The sequence below is a fragment of the Papio anubis genome, chromosome 3 (genome assembly GCF_008728515.1).
Source record: "Papio anubis isolate 15944 chromosome 3, Panubis1.0, whole genome shotgun sequence".
Lineage (NCBI taxonomy): Eukaryota > Metazoa > Chordata > Mammalia > Primates > Cercopithecidae > Papio > Papio anubis.
Genome location: NC_044978.1, coordinates 148,858,972 through 148,874,616, shown reverse-complemented (window position 1 = coordinate 148,874,616; position 15,645 = coordinate 148,858,972). Strand labels below are relative to the sequence as shown.

Sequence of the window (15,645 nt, the reverse complement as noted above, 5' to 3'; positions counted from 1 at the left end):
GCCCCTGAGGCAAGGAGCATCACTTCCGATTTCCAGTGAGGCGTAGAAAGCTCAGGTATCTTGCCTAGGTCCCAGGGTTAGTGCGTGGCATACTGGAGCTTGAACCTGGCAGTCTGATTCCAGGGTTCATGTCAGTTTCGCTGTGTCTCTGTACCTTCAAGGACCCTGCCTGACCTCTCCCCCATTGCCCGCCCTCCCCTCCCCATGTAAGTGTAAACTCTTCTGTCTTCATGTTCAGGCTCTGATGGTTCCATGGAGCATTTAGGGCATGATCCCTCCCAAATTGTCACCCTTGCCCTTTTACAAGGGATAAGAAACATGGAAAGGATAAATACCACTCAAGCCGGAACAGAAATAAAGGAGTTAAGATGAAAGTTAAGCCACTATCAATTTATCACAGGGTTTTGGTGCGTGTGTGTGTGGGTTTTTTCTTTTTTTTTTTTTTTTTTAGATGGAGTCTCACTCTGTCACTCAGGCTGGAGTGCAGTGGCACGATATCGGCTCACTGCAAGCTCCGCCTCCCGGGTTCACGCCATTCTCCTGCCTCAGCCTCCTAAGTAGCTGGGACTACAGGCGCCCGCCACCTCGCCCGGCTAATTTTTTGTATTTTTTAGTAGAGACGGGGTTTCACCATGTTAGCCAGGATGGTCTCAATCTCCTGACCTCGTGATCCGTCCGCCTCGGCCTGCCAAAGTGCTGGGATTACATGGGATTACAGGCATGAGCCACTGTGCCCGGCTGCGTGTTTTTTTGTTTTTTGTTTTTTAAGCAGTGTCTTGCAAAATTAAAATTGCCAAATCAAGAAATAAATCACTGTGGCTTTTCAATTGCCTCAAAATATTTGGTGGGAAGAGAAATATTCGTATTGAGGTTTCAGAACTGTGACACAAAGAAAACTGGTTTCCAACAGAATAAAAGGAAAAAGGATTGGTTTGTTTGCTCCAGACTTTTTCAAGTCACAGTTTACCTGGAAATGGTGACAAGATTACACATCATTTGGCCTGCATGGTTGTTTTAAAAAAAAAAAAAAAAAAGTAAGCTGCCAAAATCAAAAATCAGTGATTTTACATTTTAAAAGTCTGAATTTTGTCTTTTTTTACATAAGAAGATGCAGCAACACTAGGCGCTTTCTGCCTCGTGGTAACAAAAGCCCTATATGGTGGGTGATGTGAGTTCTAGTTTGCCACAATCCCCACCATGCCACATTGCCTCACAAGTAATCCTCTGTCCTCATTACCACACAGGCCAAGCCCCTGGAGGCACCACGTTTGTGACTTCTTTACAAGAAGCTCTGGGCAGACAAGTAATCATGTTCAGTCCCCCTCGGCCTTCCTGGGTCCAGGAAAGCTCTCCCATTTCCCTGCCAAATGCCATCCCTATGCTGCCACAGCACCCGGGAAGCTCCCAGTACTTTCTCCTCACCCTGCGCCACCCTGCCCCCAATGTCACCAAAACCACAGCTCACCTGCTACTCTGTGCCACTGCGTTCTCTCTTCACAGGTGTTGCCGGCACCTCCCCATTGACGGTTTCTGCCCCACTAACAGACATCAGGCTTCTCCGTTCCTTCTGGTTTGACTTGTGCTCCACTTTTGTAACTCTAAACCTGAGGGGGGAATGGGGAGAGGTGATGGGGTTTGCTTTTCTAATAAACAAGAATTGTGAAGAAAGCAAAAATCATCCACCCAGAGGATCTCCAATGAACTCAGCCAAAAGTTAGGACACAAATGAAAAACAACATATTCAAGAGGAGGAGCATGCATTCCTCTCCGGCACATTCCCCTGGCCCCTGCCCAACCTTCCAGCTGATCTCTACTCAACCACATCACAGACTAAGCCGGATATTTCACAGAGCATGCGAAAGGCATTTAAAAACTCAGGTATTGGCCAGGCACGGTGGCTTATGCCTGTAATCCCAGCAGCACTTTGGAAGGCTGAGGTAGGTGGATTGCTTGAGCCCAGGAGTTTGAGACCAGCCAGGGTGTATAGCAAAACTCTGTCTCTACGAAAGTTACAAAAATTAGCCGGACGTAGTAGTGTGCACCTGTAGTCCCAGCTACTCGGGAGGCTGAAGCAGGAGAATCATCTGAGCCCAGGAGGAGGGGGCTGCAGTGAGCAGAGATCACATCACTGCACTCCAGCCTGGGAAACAGAGCGAGGCCCTGTCTCAATAAGAAAAAAAAAAAAACCTCAGGGACTCAAATATTAAACAGCCTCAGAGTTGTGGTTTCTAACAATGATCAGGTTTTTTTTGTTTGCGCTTGTTTGTTTGTTTGTTTTTGAGAAGGAGTTTCCCTCTTGTTGCCCAGACTGGAGTGCAGTGGTGCAATCTCGGTTCACTACAACCTCCAACTCCCGAGTTTAAGCGATTCTCTTGCCTTAGCTTCTCAAGTAGCTGGGATTACAGGCTTATGCCACCATGACTGGCTAATTTTGTATTTTTAGAAGAGATGGGGTTTCACCTTGTTGGCCAGGCCAGTCTCAAACTCCTGACCTCAGGTGATCCACCTACTTCGGCCTCCCAAAGTTCTGGAATTACAGGCGTGAGCCACCACACCTGGCCTATGCCAGTTTTTTTTTAACCACAGAAACCTGGTTAAATGCTCAACTGGTTTACAAATTAGACTGACATAACCAGAATGTTTACCAGAAGATGACGAACTTCTGAAAATATGCAACTGTCAGGCAGTCCTATCTCAACACACACACACACACACACACACACTCTCTCTCTCACACATATGCAGAAAATCAGAAGGGCCCTAGCAACACATTTTATCAGCGTTAGGGTTTGAGAGTTTGTCTTTAAAAAAAACACAATGGGTTAATTTTCATTACAGATTAAGGAAAGACTAAAGGAAGTTAAGGAAGAGATTTTCATCAAGAATTAAGAGTTAAATAAATGTATTCAGTTTAACTGTTTTTTCTAGTATATCATCACCAAATCCTAGAGCTTTTTATAACAGTTTCTTTCTAGTTCTGGTCTTAATTTTTCCCTTAAAAACTATCTGAAATAAATCCTCCTTCTGTGTCCAGAATAAGATCACAAATCCTGAGGAGAAGGCTCTGAAGAAGTGAAAGAACGAACAGGGAACTTGTAAACACAAATCTATTCTGTCAAACTCTAAGACTCTCTTAAGTAATACATGCTGAAAAACAGCCTGGAATCATTAAGTATCCAATATCCAATATCCAAGAAAGAGAGTTGGATTTGGGGCATTTTAAAAAGCCACATTTGGCCAGACTCGGTGGCTCACACTTGTAATCCCAACACTTTGGGAGGTCAAGATGGGTGGATCACTTGAGGTCAGGAGTTCGAGACCAGCCTGGCCAAATTGGTGAAACCCCATCTCTCCTAAAAATACAAAAATTAGCCAGTCATGGTGGCGGGCACCTGCAGTCCCACCTATTCGGGAGGCTGAGGCACGACAATCGTTTGAGCCCGGGAGGCGGAGGTTGCAATGACCTGAGTTCACACCACTGCACTCCAGCTTGGGTGACAGAGTAAGACTCCATCTCAAAAAAAAAAAAAAAGAAAAAAAAAGAAAAAGCCGTGTTGAATCTGAGTTGAAAATTTCAGCAGATTTTTTTTTTAAGACCAACAAGACATGCTTTGTCCAAACAAGCTACAGGTTCTCACTGCTTTGCATTCATAAATTCCCATGACTCTGCTTCTTAATAAAATAGTGTGGTCATGAGTTGTGCTGTTTTGCTGTAAGTGGCAAACAGCCCGGCAATCTTCTCCGTGATGCTTGTGCAACACAATGATGAAACTCAACTGAATCAAAATAAAAATAATAACCGGCCAACATTTCTTGAGTGTGTAAGTACCCAAAGCCGGTTTAAGACCTTTATGTGCGTCACTTCATTTAGTCTACACAGCAACTCTATGAGGTGAGTGTGACTGTCCTTCTCACTTTACAGAGGGGGAAACCGAGGCACAGAGCAACGTAACAATTTGCAAGTAGTGGTGCCAGGACTCGAAGGAGAGTAGAAGCAACGAGTTCAGGCCACTCTTCCCAGGGGGTTGTCAGTAGACACAGAAGGATCATGTAAGTAATAGCACTGTCGACTTTTGCTCAGTGCTCACCCAGCCTCACTCCAGCATGTGTGTTCCTTACCAGTACTCCCCACTGTCTTTCCAAATGCAACATCGGCAATGCAGTTCCTGCATGGGACTCAGCATCCAACAGCAGAACTGCAAAAGCATCCCACTGCAAAGATGCTTCAGGTAAGGGCTGATGGATTCATCACTTGAACTGCAGGATCTCCACCTCACATATGGGTCACAAGTGAAAGGCACTAGGACCTGGAGAGCCAAGACACAGTGGAAAGCACCGCCCACTAAAAGCAAGCAGTCAAAGGAATTCACATGCAACTTACAAGACAGAGACTGGAGGGCTGTGGACCAGATCCACGGCTTCTCCCCTCCCTTGCACATGGCTCGATGATATTTCTCAGTTCCCTGAACGTTAGCTTGGCTGGGTGATCGAGTTCCAGCCAGTGGAGTGTGAGTCAAAACGATGTGAGCCACTCTCAGGCCTAGTAGCTCTTTCAAAATCCCTCGTGAACAACCTTCCACGGACCTGCTCCTCTGGCTGGCAAACCCGGCAGAGCCACAAACGAAGGGGGCCTGGAACCCTGGACAAGTACTTGAAGAGCCAACCGCTGATATCTCACTACCTGCCCTGGATTCCATAAGTGATATATAAATGTCTGTTTTGTATACAGTTGAAAATCTGGGCTTTATCTGTTAGAGCAGGTAGGTATTTATCTTAATACATTTCCCATCTGATCTAGCAATAGCTGCCTTTTAGGATTCTTCTGTTGTTGGAAAAATCTAGGATTCACACCAGAAAACATCTAAAAAGCCCAGGGATATAACCTGAATCAGGCACAGAGAACATATTCTACATCTGACAGGTAAGCACAAGTCCACACACCAGAGCACCCATGTCACACATAAACCAAAAGCATCCGAAGAGATCTTACCTGCCAACAGAAAGGACCGTGACCTCGCCTTGGCGCCGTGGTCTGCTCTCTCTGGACTTGTTGGTGGGCTTTATAAAGTGCCACCGCTTGTGCCTACACCGATGACACACGTCCCTCTCGACAACACCGCCCACCGTGTGCAGATGATGGCCACAGACGTGCTTTCCCGGGGTCCCCCCTGGTGACAAAGGCCCAGGACTCACGGGTGGGCTCCCTGGTGTGCTGGGGGTCACGGGGCTAAGGTGGGGAGGAAAATAGAAAGTGCAACTGGTTACTTAAAGGAAATACCAGTGAAGGCGATCTCTCTCCCTGTGATGACAGAAGCAGTTTAAGTTGAAAGAAAAAACAAAGCATCTTCCAATTGTACAAATGGACTTTGTGAACGGGCCTCAGACAGCAGGTACTCAGCTCTCATGACCGTGCGATGACAGTTTATCTTAAGCAATAATAATATGATTCATGGCCAGGCGTAACAGCTCATGCCTATAATCCCAGCATTCTGGGAGGCCAAGGTGGGAGGATTGCTTGAGGCCAGCCTGAGCAACATAGAGAGAGCCTGTCTCTGAAATAAAATAAAAAAATTAGCCAGGCATGATGACACATGCCTGTAGTCCCAGCTACTCGGGAGGCTGTGGCGGGAGGACCGCTTGAGCCCAGGAGCTCAAGGTTGCAGTAGCTATGATTGTACCCCTGAACTCCAGCCTCGATGACAGAGTGTGACCCTGTCTTTAGAAGAAAAAAAGAATGTGATTTATCACTTCTAGAATGGAATTTATTAGCTGGGAATAAACCACTGCTTCTAACAGTGATACACTGGCTTTAAAGTATTAGGTTTCTTTCTAAAACACTGATCTTTTTTTTCATGCAATTATCCTAATTTCTCACATACCAGAGTGTCTGCCCATCACTCTACACAAAGAGATTCCCTAAGTATCTATGCCCTGGAAAAGGGAAGAACTCAAATTCCATCAAATTATCAGATAACTTAGAGAAAAGATTTCATTAAATCTCCATTATATCAAAGAAGGAAAGCCTTTAGGCAAAGATATCAAAAGTGATGTCCAAAACAGATGTTGATGGTGTTGATAACAGTCATAATGTAATAGCTAACAGTATTCTAAGCATTTTATATGTATATATTAATGGAATTAATCCTTATAAAATCTTATGATGTAAGTATTATTAATTTCTTCATTTTAACAATGAGGATATTGAGGCAGGGAGAAGTGAAGTAACTGGCCTCACACTTGCAACAAGATCACACTTGCAAATAAGTGCTGGATCTGAGATTCAAACCTAGAACGCTGAATTCCAGAAACCATGCAATTAATCACCTTGCTATACACGATAGTCTTCAGAAACAGCAGAGACCACTTTGATAATCTGGAATAAATTTGGCTAGACCATCTGAAATATAAAAAGCAGAAATATATAGGCCAGATACGAGCCGTTTTCAAAAGGCATGTGTGAAGGCTCTGGCCCGGCAGAAAAGGAGGAGTTCGAACCTAGCAGAGCTGAACTGAGCAGGAATCAGCCCTCCGGCACAGGTGGGAGGAGTGGGGATGGCATGACACCCACAGCCTGACACCTGGACCGTGGCAAGAGCCCCAGAGACGCACAGGAGGCTGTGATGGCAGAAACCAGGCTTTTCGTTGATGCAAACTGGCCACCTGCACACTTGAAAAAAAGAAGTAGAGCCTACAGTTGAGGAGACCGCCTCAAACATGACTAACAGACAAAAGTCTTCTGGTGCTCTTTAGGGATGCCTTCCTAATTGTTAAAATAAAAACACACAGCTGTACCTTCCTGGAGTAAAATAATGTCAACTTAGCACCACATATCAGAAAGCTGAATGCAAGAGTTTAACAACATTCACTCAACAAGCATTTCTCAAGTACCAGCTGTGTACAAAACCCACTGATGGGCACTACAGGATGCCCAAAGATGATTGAGACAAAGACACCATGAGCTAAGATGGTCAGAACACCAACTGTCTGTGGCCAGGACTGGAATGTGGGAGAAATCAGAGCTCTTCTGTCTCTATGACTCTACGTCTCTCCTAAACTCAACTCCTTGCATTCTGAGTTACCTTTCCAAAACACACATCCAACGTAGCCAGTTTGACAAACACCTCTTAAACATCTAAGGTGTGCTGAGTGCACAACCCACATAGGAAGCGGAGAAAGATCCAACCCCTTTGCCATGTCACTTGGCCTGGCCACCCTGGACCGAACCCTTCATAGGCTGAGTCCCAGGCTATCATGATGTGGTGACTTTTCTTCTGGCCCTTCTTATTCCTACAGCCAACCCTGACTCTCGTCTCCACCTCCTGCACACCTGGTTCAGATGGCACCTCTTCCATGAACCTTCCTGAACTCTCAATGGCCCCCCAGGGTCCCCTAGAGCCTTCAATCTCCACCAGTCCTACAGCACTTGCAGGCTCTCCACCACGAGGCCTCACACACACGTCTCCACTCCCCACTGACTGTGTTCCTCCATGGCAAGGGTCTGTGGATGTCCAGCTCCAGAGCAGCACCCAGCACACAGCAGGCATCCAATAAATGCTCCTTGTTGAAGAAATAATACTTATCTGGAAATACAGTTCTCTGTAATTAATTATGAAGGAATATGCTGCTCAACAACCATAACCTAAAACAGTAATACAAAAAACAGAACATAGCAGGTAGCTCCAAACCAGCTTGTTCATTTAATCATCATTGTTCATGGAGGTCTTTCAATGCTTAAGGTATGCTATATTCCTTACAACAACCCTATAAAGCTGGTACTGTGGTGATCTCCATTTTATAGACGATGGAACTTAAACTCAGGGTGGTCAGTTAACTTCCTCAAGAATAGACAGTTAATATTGTGGTGCAGGCAGGACTCAATCACATCTCCCAATTCCAAGGCTATGTTTTTGCCCTTAACCTCTATGCCTTACTTCTTCCCATCACTATTCTCTAACACAACAGTTCTCAACCAGGAGTGATCATCTCCGCTACAGGAAATTGACAATATGTGGAGATATTATGGGTTGTCACACCTTGGGAGGGTGGGGGCAGGGGGTGCTCTGGCATCTTGTGAGTGGAGGCCAGGGATGCTGTCAAACATCCTACAATACACGGGACGGTTCTGCACAGCAAAGAACTAGCTGGCCCAAAATAACTATAGTGCCAAAGTTGGGAAACCTGCTCTAGCAGAAGAGCATTTCAGAAGGCGCCATATCTGAGCAAATAACTGAAAAGATGTTGCACTAAGGAGGAGGGGAGGAGCACTCACCTTTCAGGATCATACAGGCTGTTATCCGCTACCATCGCCTTTAAGACATCAGCATTCGCTAAGGAATAAAAATAAAATTAAAGAATTAAAATAGAACGAATAAGATGAGTAATCACATCAGAAAAGCTGTTGAAAACACATCTAATTCCATTCTTTCAATTCATAGATGAGGTCCTGGGGGCCTAGAGAAGGGAGGGTCTCCCCCAGCATAACTGCATAACATGGCACCATCTGTCAATAACTTTCACCCAGCAGGAACTTAGTAAGAGTGACAGAGAATCTATGGCAAGGAGAGCAGACCTACTATAAGGCATTGCTTCCTACACATCAATAGCAATATAAAGTAGAAACTACCCCCCCACCCCAAGCCAACTCCAACAAACTAAAGGACCATTTATATGCCGCTGCTCTATTGCAGTTAACTCATTTTGATAAATATGCTTTGAAAAATATTGATAGTGAAATGTATTTCATAAGTGACCTGTAGTCTAATAACTTGTATGTGTCAAAATAATTAGCTCTAAACTCTGCATCCTCCTGTAGCATCAATTCTATCCCACATCGAATCAGGGATGAGAGAAGGTTAATTTTCCAGATGAGCTTCAGGATCATATAAGCCCTTGACTGGCCAGATATCTTAAAATTTCAAGTATTGATCACAACATATAAGTTATGTAATATATGCTAACTTAAATTAGACTTCCAAAAAAAAATCCACATTTGTAGGTGGGAGGCTAGGCTCTCAACAAAAGCAAAAAAAAAAAAAAAAAAACCTAATCTAAGTTTCTTAGTTTCTTGAGTCCCCCAACCCACACCCACATCCACATGCCATGTGTTTTCTGCCTCCTGTAGAGTGGTCATGCTCTCCAGGATAAAAGACTGAAGTGAATGTTCAAGTTTCCCTTGGCTATTTAATTGGCAAGGCCAAATGTTATTACTGGCTCATAACCTTTTCAATTGATTTCTGAAGCACTGTTCTCATGACTAACCACAACAAGTCTCTAAGAGAGGAAAGAACAAATAAAAATCACTATTTACCATGTAAGCCAACACCAACCTTTAACATTTAACATTCAAATGCCTTTTCTAGAGGCAGAATATTAATTCTAGTTCCAACTGCTCCTCTAAGTGTTAACAGTTAAGGGCTTACAATGCGAGGTTTCTCAACCTGGCTTTTGTTATTGCCCCACCCAAGAGCTTTGTTCAACTATTTTTTCCTAATGACTCTCTCATTAAAGTACAGTATGGCAGATACATTTCATATTTGGTTATGTACTATATATATCTGTGCTTTACATATAAGAGAGTGAGGTATTTGTTTGTTTATTTGGCCCCGATCCAATTTTTAACTTTTTAGGGGACAAATCGCCCCATTGCAACCCTTGAGAACACACGGGTTTTTGCTTTATTCTTTTGAGAAATATTAATATGACACTTAATCTTTTGCCAAAAGAAATTCTTTACCCTTCACAACTATCTGTGAGGATGTCCAAATGCATTTCCAAACACAAATTTTGATCTAAATAAGACCTCCTGTCATTACAAAAACATTATGAAAATGGATCCATAGTAATTTCTCCTGCACAATAAAGAAGACAGTTGCCTCTGTAAAACACATTTAAGTATAATCCAGTAATGTCAGTTAATATCCTGTTTGACTAATAAATGAGGATTCAAAAAAAACGTTGTTTCAGATACTAGGTTTGGATATACAATCCCATATACAATTTTGTATTTTATTGTATACAAAATACAGTTGTCCTCAGTATCCATGCAGGAATGTTCCCCAGATCCGTGCAGATATCAAAATCCACAGATGCTCAGGTTCCTGATATAAAACATATCTACTCCACTCCCGTACACTTTAAATCATCTTTAGGTTACTTATAGTACCTAATACAGTGGAAATCCTATGTAAATAGTTGTTATGCTGTTTTATTTGGGAAATAATGACAAGAAACAAGTCTGCACATGTCCAGAAAGATGCAACCATCCATTTTTTTTTCCTAATTTTTTTTTATCCTTGATTGGTTAAATCTATAGGTGCAGATCTCATGGATATGGAGGACTGATTATATAAAGTAATTTGCTGTCCATACTTACTCTGCCAATGTTTATCAAACTTCAAAACTACAAACATAAAAAAGAGGGAAAACACCACCAAAAGGTGTTAAAACAGGGACAGCACTAACAGCACATACAAAGAGTGAGCTTTTTAAAATCAAACGTTTAAATCACTGCCTGAGAAAATCAATCACCTGTAAAATGATGACTACCTAAAAAATGAAACATCAAATTACAAACTAATTCCAGGAAGATACGCTATATTAAAATCATTATTAAAGCTTGCTTCTTATAGACGTGTTTCTCAGTTATTCATGAATTCCTGTAACTCATCTTTCTCTCCCAGGAATAATTAGTAAACATTCCTTTGGTTTGCTAAGGGAGTCTCTAGGACTCACCCTGTGGCATGTGAGACACACACACGCACACATGCACATGCATGTGTGTACAGGTACATACCCGCGTGTACACACACGCATCCCTGTCTCTGAGCTAACCTCCAGCGAGTCAGCTTCAGTCATCTGTCTCTTGGGAACATTTTTGGTTTCCAGTGACAGGAAGGCTTTCTCATATAACACCACCGTTAGGACTGAAACGCATGCCTTAATGTGGTTGTGAAGTTACCATAAAAGAGCAATGGTCTGAGTTCTGTTGAAGGTGTATCTCCTCCTTGCATATTACTCACAGCTCCACTAAGCCATAGGCGGCTTTCTCCACACTTGCCAGCATTTTATCAACTACGCTTCCCTGCAGAGCCTTTCCCAAAATGGGAGGAGCTAGGCGCAGGGCAAGGAAACTCCCTCAAGAAAAGGGAAGGGCGGTGTTTTCCAGAAAAGACCTCTTTTTCTCCCCGAATCCCTGCTTGATAATATGCATGAAACAGCCAAAATCAGGCAAGAAAAATGTCTGGTTGTCTCTGCCATCACTATTCTCTTCAAAGTTTTCCTCACACCTAAGGCAAATTTCTCAAGCAAAAACTAACATTGCCATCACCAAAATGTAAGGGCCGGCACGTGCCAGTCGCTGCCTGAAAGCTTTACAGATCTTACATGTTGGACGCTTCTGACGCCCTTAACAGTAGGTAGAATTATCACCCCCATTTTACAAGTATACAGACTGAGACCTAAAGATCGTAACTGACTGGCCGGAGTCACACAGCTAGAGAGTGACAGGCTTGGACACAAACCCTGCTCTGACTGACTCCAGGGTGGGTGCGTTTAACCCTGACACCCTCCTTCCTACCCTTCAATGTCCAAGTCCCCACCCAAAGGGACACAGGTTGAATAATGGTTCACGGCATGTTTGCATAAACAGAGGAAGTTTCAGAACCCACTCCGTACTCACAGTCATTTATAAAGAAATCTTTTCTGCCAAAATATAAATGGAGCCTGAAGGCAAAAACTTCACAAAGGCATCTCTTGCCTAGGGATCAGAAGTACTAATCAGAAGCACTTGAGGAATATCTGTAGGACTCCCTGCAATTTTTACTAAGCAGCCAGTGTAAGGGCCTAGCAGAGAAACTCAGCTACAGACTCCCAGACACTTTCCAAACATCCATACAATGCAAGAAAACTCCAGCGACTACCCAGACATGATTCAGTTCGGCTCTATTTAGAAAGATGAATTAAAAGCTAGCACAGCGGTACATCCAACCCTCTGGATTAGGAAAACAGTCAGTGTGCAGGTGTGGCACAATATGCAATAGATTTGGTCATTGTCCTGGGTTCCTGTCACAGAGTTCCTAAAGGCCTTGGAATTTCCTGAGACGAGAGTCTTTTGTTATTCATAATGGGCATCTTTTGATCACACCTGAGTTTATACTAATGTGGTGACTCGGGGTGGGGCCCCTAGACAGCCTCAGGGTGGGGCCAGTCATCATTAAGACCAAGCGATTAGAGGGTTGGAACTTTCAGCCCTACCCAGGGACCTCAGGAAAGTCAGAGCAGGGGAGGATGGGGCAGGGTTCTGGGACTGGAAGTTAAACTAGACAAAAAAAATTTTTTTTTTGAGATGGAGTTTCGCTCTGCCACCCAGGCTGGAGTGCAGTGGCACATCTTGGCTCATTGCAAGCTCTGCCTCCCGGGTTCACACCATTCTCCTGCCTCAGCCTCCTAAGTAGCTGGGACTACAGATGCCCGTCACCACGCCCGGCCAATTTTTTTGTATTTTCAGTAGAGACGAGGTTTCACCATGTTAGCCAGGATGGTGTCGATCTCCTGACCTTGTGATCCGCCCACCTCGGCCTCCCAAAATGCTAGGATTACAGGCGTGAGCCACCGCACCTGGCCAACAAAAAAACTCTTGAACGACAAGATCTGATAGCTTCCAGGTGGCTGAAAGGTGCTGGGTAGGTGGCGCACCCAGAGAGGACAGGGAAGCTTTGCATCCCACCCCCAATATTATGCATCTCTTCTATTTTGTTGTTGGTGAGTTGCATCCTCTGTAACAAGCCAGTACATGTAATAAAGTGTTTCCCTGAGTTCTGTAACCCATTCCAGGAAAATATCGAACTGGAGGAGGGGATTGTAGATCCCTCATCCCAGCCATTTACAGATTATAGGTCAGAAGTACCAGAACCCCGGCTTCCAACTGGCATCCCAAGTAGGGGAAGTCTTTTGGGATCTAATGCTAACTCTAGGTAGACAGAGTCAGAACTGTATTAAATTGCAGGCTTCAGAGATTTGGAGAACTGCAAAGTATGGAAAAAACCCACACATCTGTGTCAGAAGTGTTGTGTGAGGATGGAGACAAACAAAGTGTGTTTGCCCAGCAGGTCAGCTGATAATCCATCCTTCAAGAGATATTTATCTAAACTAAAATTGATTTCCATCATTAAAGACATAATGTGTTTAAACCATAAACAAGAACGTTACCATGAGTACAGGTCAAGTATCACCCCATTTGCCAAACTTAAAATGCGAAGCAGAAACCATTCACATATCACGATTGCAAATGTTTACAGATGCATGAAATCTAGGAAAAGAAAACCTAAACACATGTGGGAAAAGGGTAACAGACAGATTGTGCTTAATTTTATTCCTTTCTTAATGTAAAGGAAAAGTTATGGTATGCTTATCACTTTTAAAACTAGAAAGTGAAATTAATATTAATTCCAATTTATCAAAGACAGAAAACGTCAACAGGGAAGTCCAAACCGGTACTAAGTTCAAAGTTATGTTAATCATTGAGAAAAAAATACTTTAAAAATGCATTTGGTCCACAAAATAGAGGATTTCAGTCTCAAAGCCAAACTCAAACATGCTAGGTTATAAACTGGTAAGAGATCAAGGCTGCATCTTATCACCAGGCTGTGGTTTTGGTACAGGCTGGAAGCTGAAGAGGCCACAGCTGGAGAGGGGCGTGCAGCAACATTAGCTATTACTTGGGAGTCCAGGAAGGGAACCAAGAGCTGCACAAAGGATTGGAGTCACCAGCTGTCCTCACAAGCCCCTGGAGAAACCGCAGGTACACAGATGAAGGCGTGGACAGGAGAAGAGGGGACCTGGGGTTGAGAATAAGATAGAAAGCAAAGAACTGGGGAGCAGAGGAGAGAGGAGAAGAATGGCACCTCAGGTATTGACTGCTCAGTGGTGCCTACTGGTACGAAGCACAGTAAAAACACAAAGGCTACTTTCCAAAAGGCAAACAACATCATTTAAAAAGAAAGACAAAACAGCCCTATTTGCACATTAGTGTGGGAAGTGAGGACATTATATAATATGCCTCCTCCAAGGACCCCAAACACGTTCTCTGCTGTAATTAAGAGAAGTGCCTACTGCCGGCACCATCCTGCCATACCTGCTTATGTGACTTTGAACAAGTGTCTTATCCTCTGGGTCTCTGTTTCCCAATCTACAAAATAGGGTGATTAAAGGGCCTATGTCATCTGGCACTTTTATTTTTATTTATTTATCTATTTATTTATTTATTTATTTATTTATTTTGGAGACAGAGTCTCACTCTGTCGCCCAGGCTGGAGTGTGGTGACTGTGCCATCTTGGCTCACTGCAGCCTCTGCCTCCTGGGTTCAAGTGATTCTCCTGCCTCAGTCTCCCAAGTAGCTGGGATTACAGATATGCACCACCATGCCCAGCTAATTTTTACACTTTTAGTAGAGATGGGGTTTCACCATGTTGGCCAGGCTGGTCTCGAACTCCTGACCTCAAGCGATCCTCCCACCTCAGCCTCCCAAAGTGCTGGGATTACAGGCATGAGCCACTATGCCCAGCCGGTACTTTTAAGAATTTATTGAGTTAATGCTTAAGATTTCTACAAACTAACCCAGCTATATACTGTCTCTCTTTGAAAGGAGTTAAGTTTTCCATCCCTCTTTCATGCCACCTGGACAGAGGTACTACAGTAACTGGTTAAAATAACAGACTATGGAATCAGAACACCTCAATTCCAATCCCAGCTCCACCACTTTCCAGTGGTGCAACATTGGAAACTTAGTTAAGTACGGTGGGCTTCAGTTTGTAACATGGGAAGAAAATGTCGAGATCCTGGAGTCCCTGGAAAGCCCACAGAACAGGCCCAGCATACAGCAAACCCTCAGGAGTACTATGACGTCGATACATGAGAACTTCAGCCCTTGGCAAGGTTCTCACAGTTTACTTATTTCGACTGATTCAACTGTCAGTAACCCATTTCATGCATCATCACAAATTTGGCAACTGCTCCAGCTTTCAGAAGCCCAGGTCCCAAAGGCCTGCAAACTCTCCACAGCCAAGAAAGGCAGTTTGGAATGTGAAAGGCACAGGGGCAGTGAGGGGGTCATCCACGCCTTACGCTGCACACTTCCAGAATGGGTACATTTTCCTATGCCAAGGACATATTCATGCATTGCTTGGGTAAATTAAAAAGCACTTTTTTTCATGTAAAAGAAACATCCATGATTGAGTACTCAACAACAGTATCACCAGCTATTATGCCCTGAAGGAAGGTCTCTGGAAGACAGAGATCAAAATCCAAGTATTCTGGTCTGTTTTGTTATTTTAAACATCATCCAAATAAGTTTGGTTGTCTGATTTTATAGACTGTAGAAATTGACAACTGCACGTTAGAAGAGAGGAGGGACAATACTGTGTGGTTGAAAAGAATGCTGAATTTGAAACCAGACAGACAGAGCTGGGCTGCTCACTAACCATGTAAGTTTAACTACTTGGAACCTTCTTTCTTCATCTGTAAAATGGGTGTAATTGAACCAACTTTATAAGCATGTTTTGAGGATTAAATGAGATTACGTATATAAAGCACTCAGATCTATGCCAAAAGCATAAAGCACATTCTGAAAACAGCAATGAAAATTATGC

General features: G+C 43.6%; 1 protein-coding gene across 5 annotated transcripts in view; it reads right to left on the bottom strand.

Moving 5' to 3' along the window:
* The window catches only part of RELL1 (RELT like 1), a 92,573-nt gene that overhangs the window by 36,922 nt on the left and 40,006 nt on the right, over positions 1-15,645 (bottom strand). For all 5 annotated transcript variants that reach the window (XR_646864.3, XM_003898568.3, XM_009206653.3 and 2 more), the window contains exons 4-6: positions 8,270-8,327; positions 4,991-5,227; positions 1,466-1,604 (exon numbers count right to left, since the gene is read on the bottom strand). Coding sequence is in view for 4 of the 5 variants with exons in the window: in XM_003898568.3 (XP_003898617.1) it covers positions 1,469-1,604; positions 4,991-5,227; positions 8,270-8,327 (431 nt within the window). In the remaining variant the exon portion in view is untranslated. The remainder of the gene's footprint in view (positions 1-1,465; positions 1,605-4,990; positions 5,228-8,269; positions 8,328-15,645) is intronic.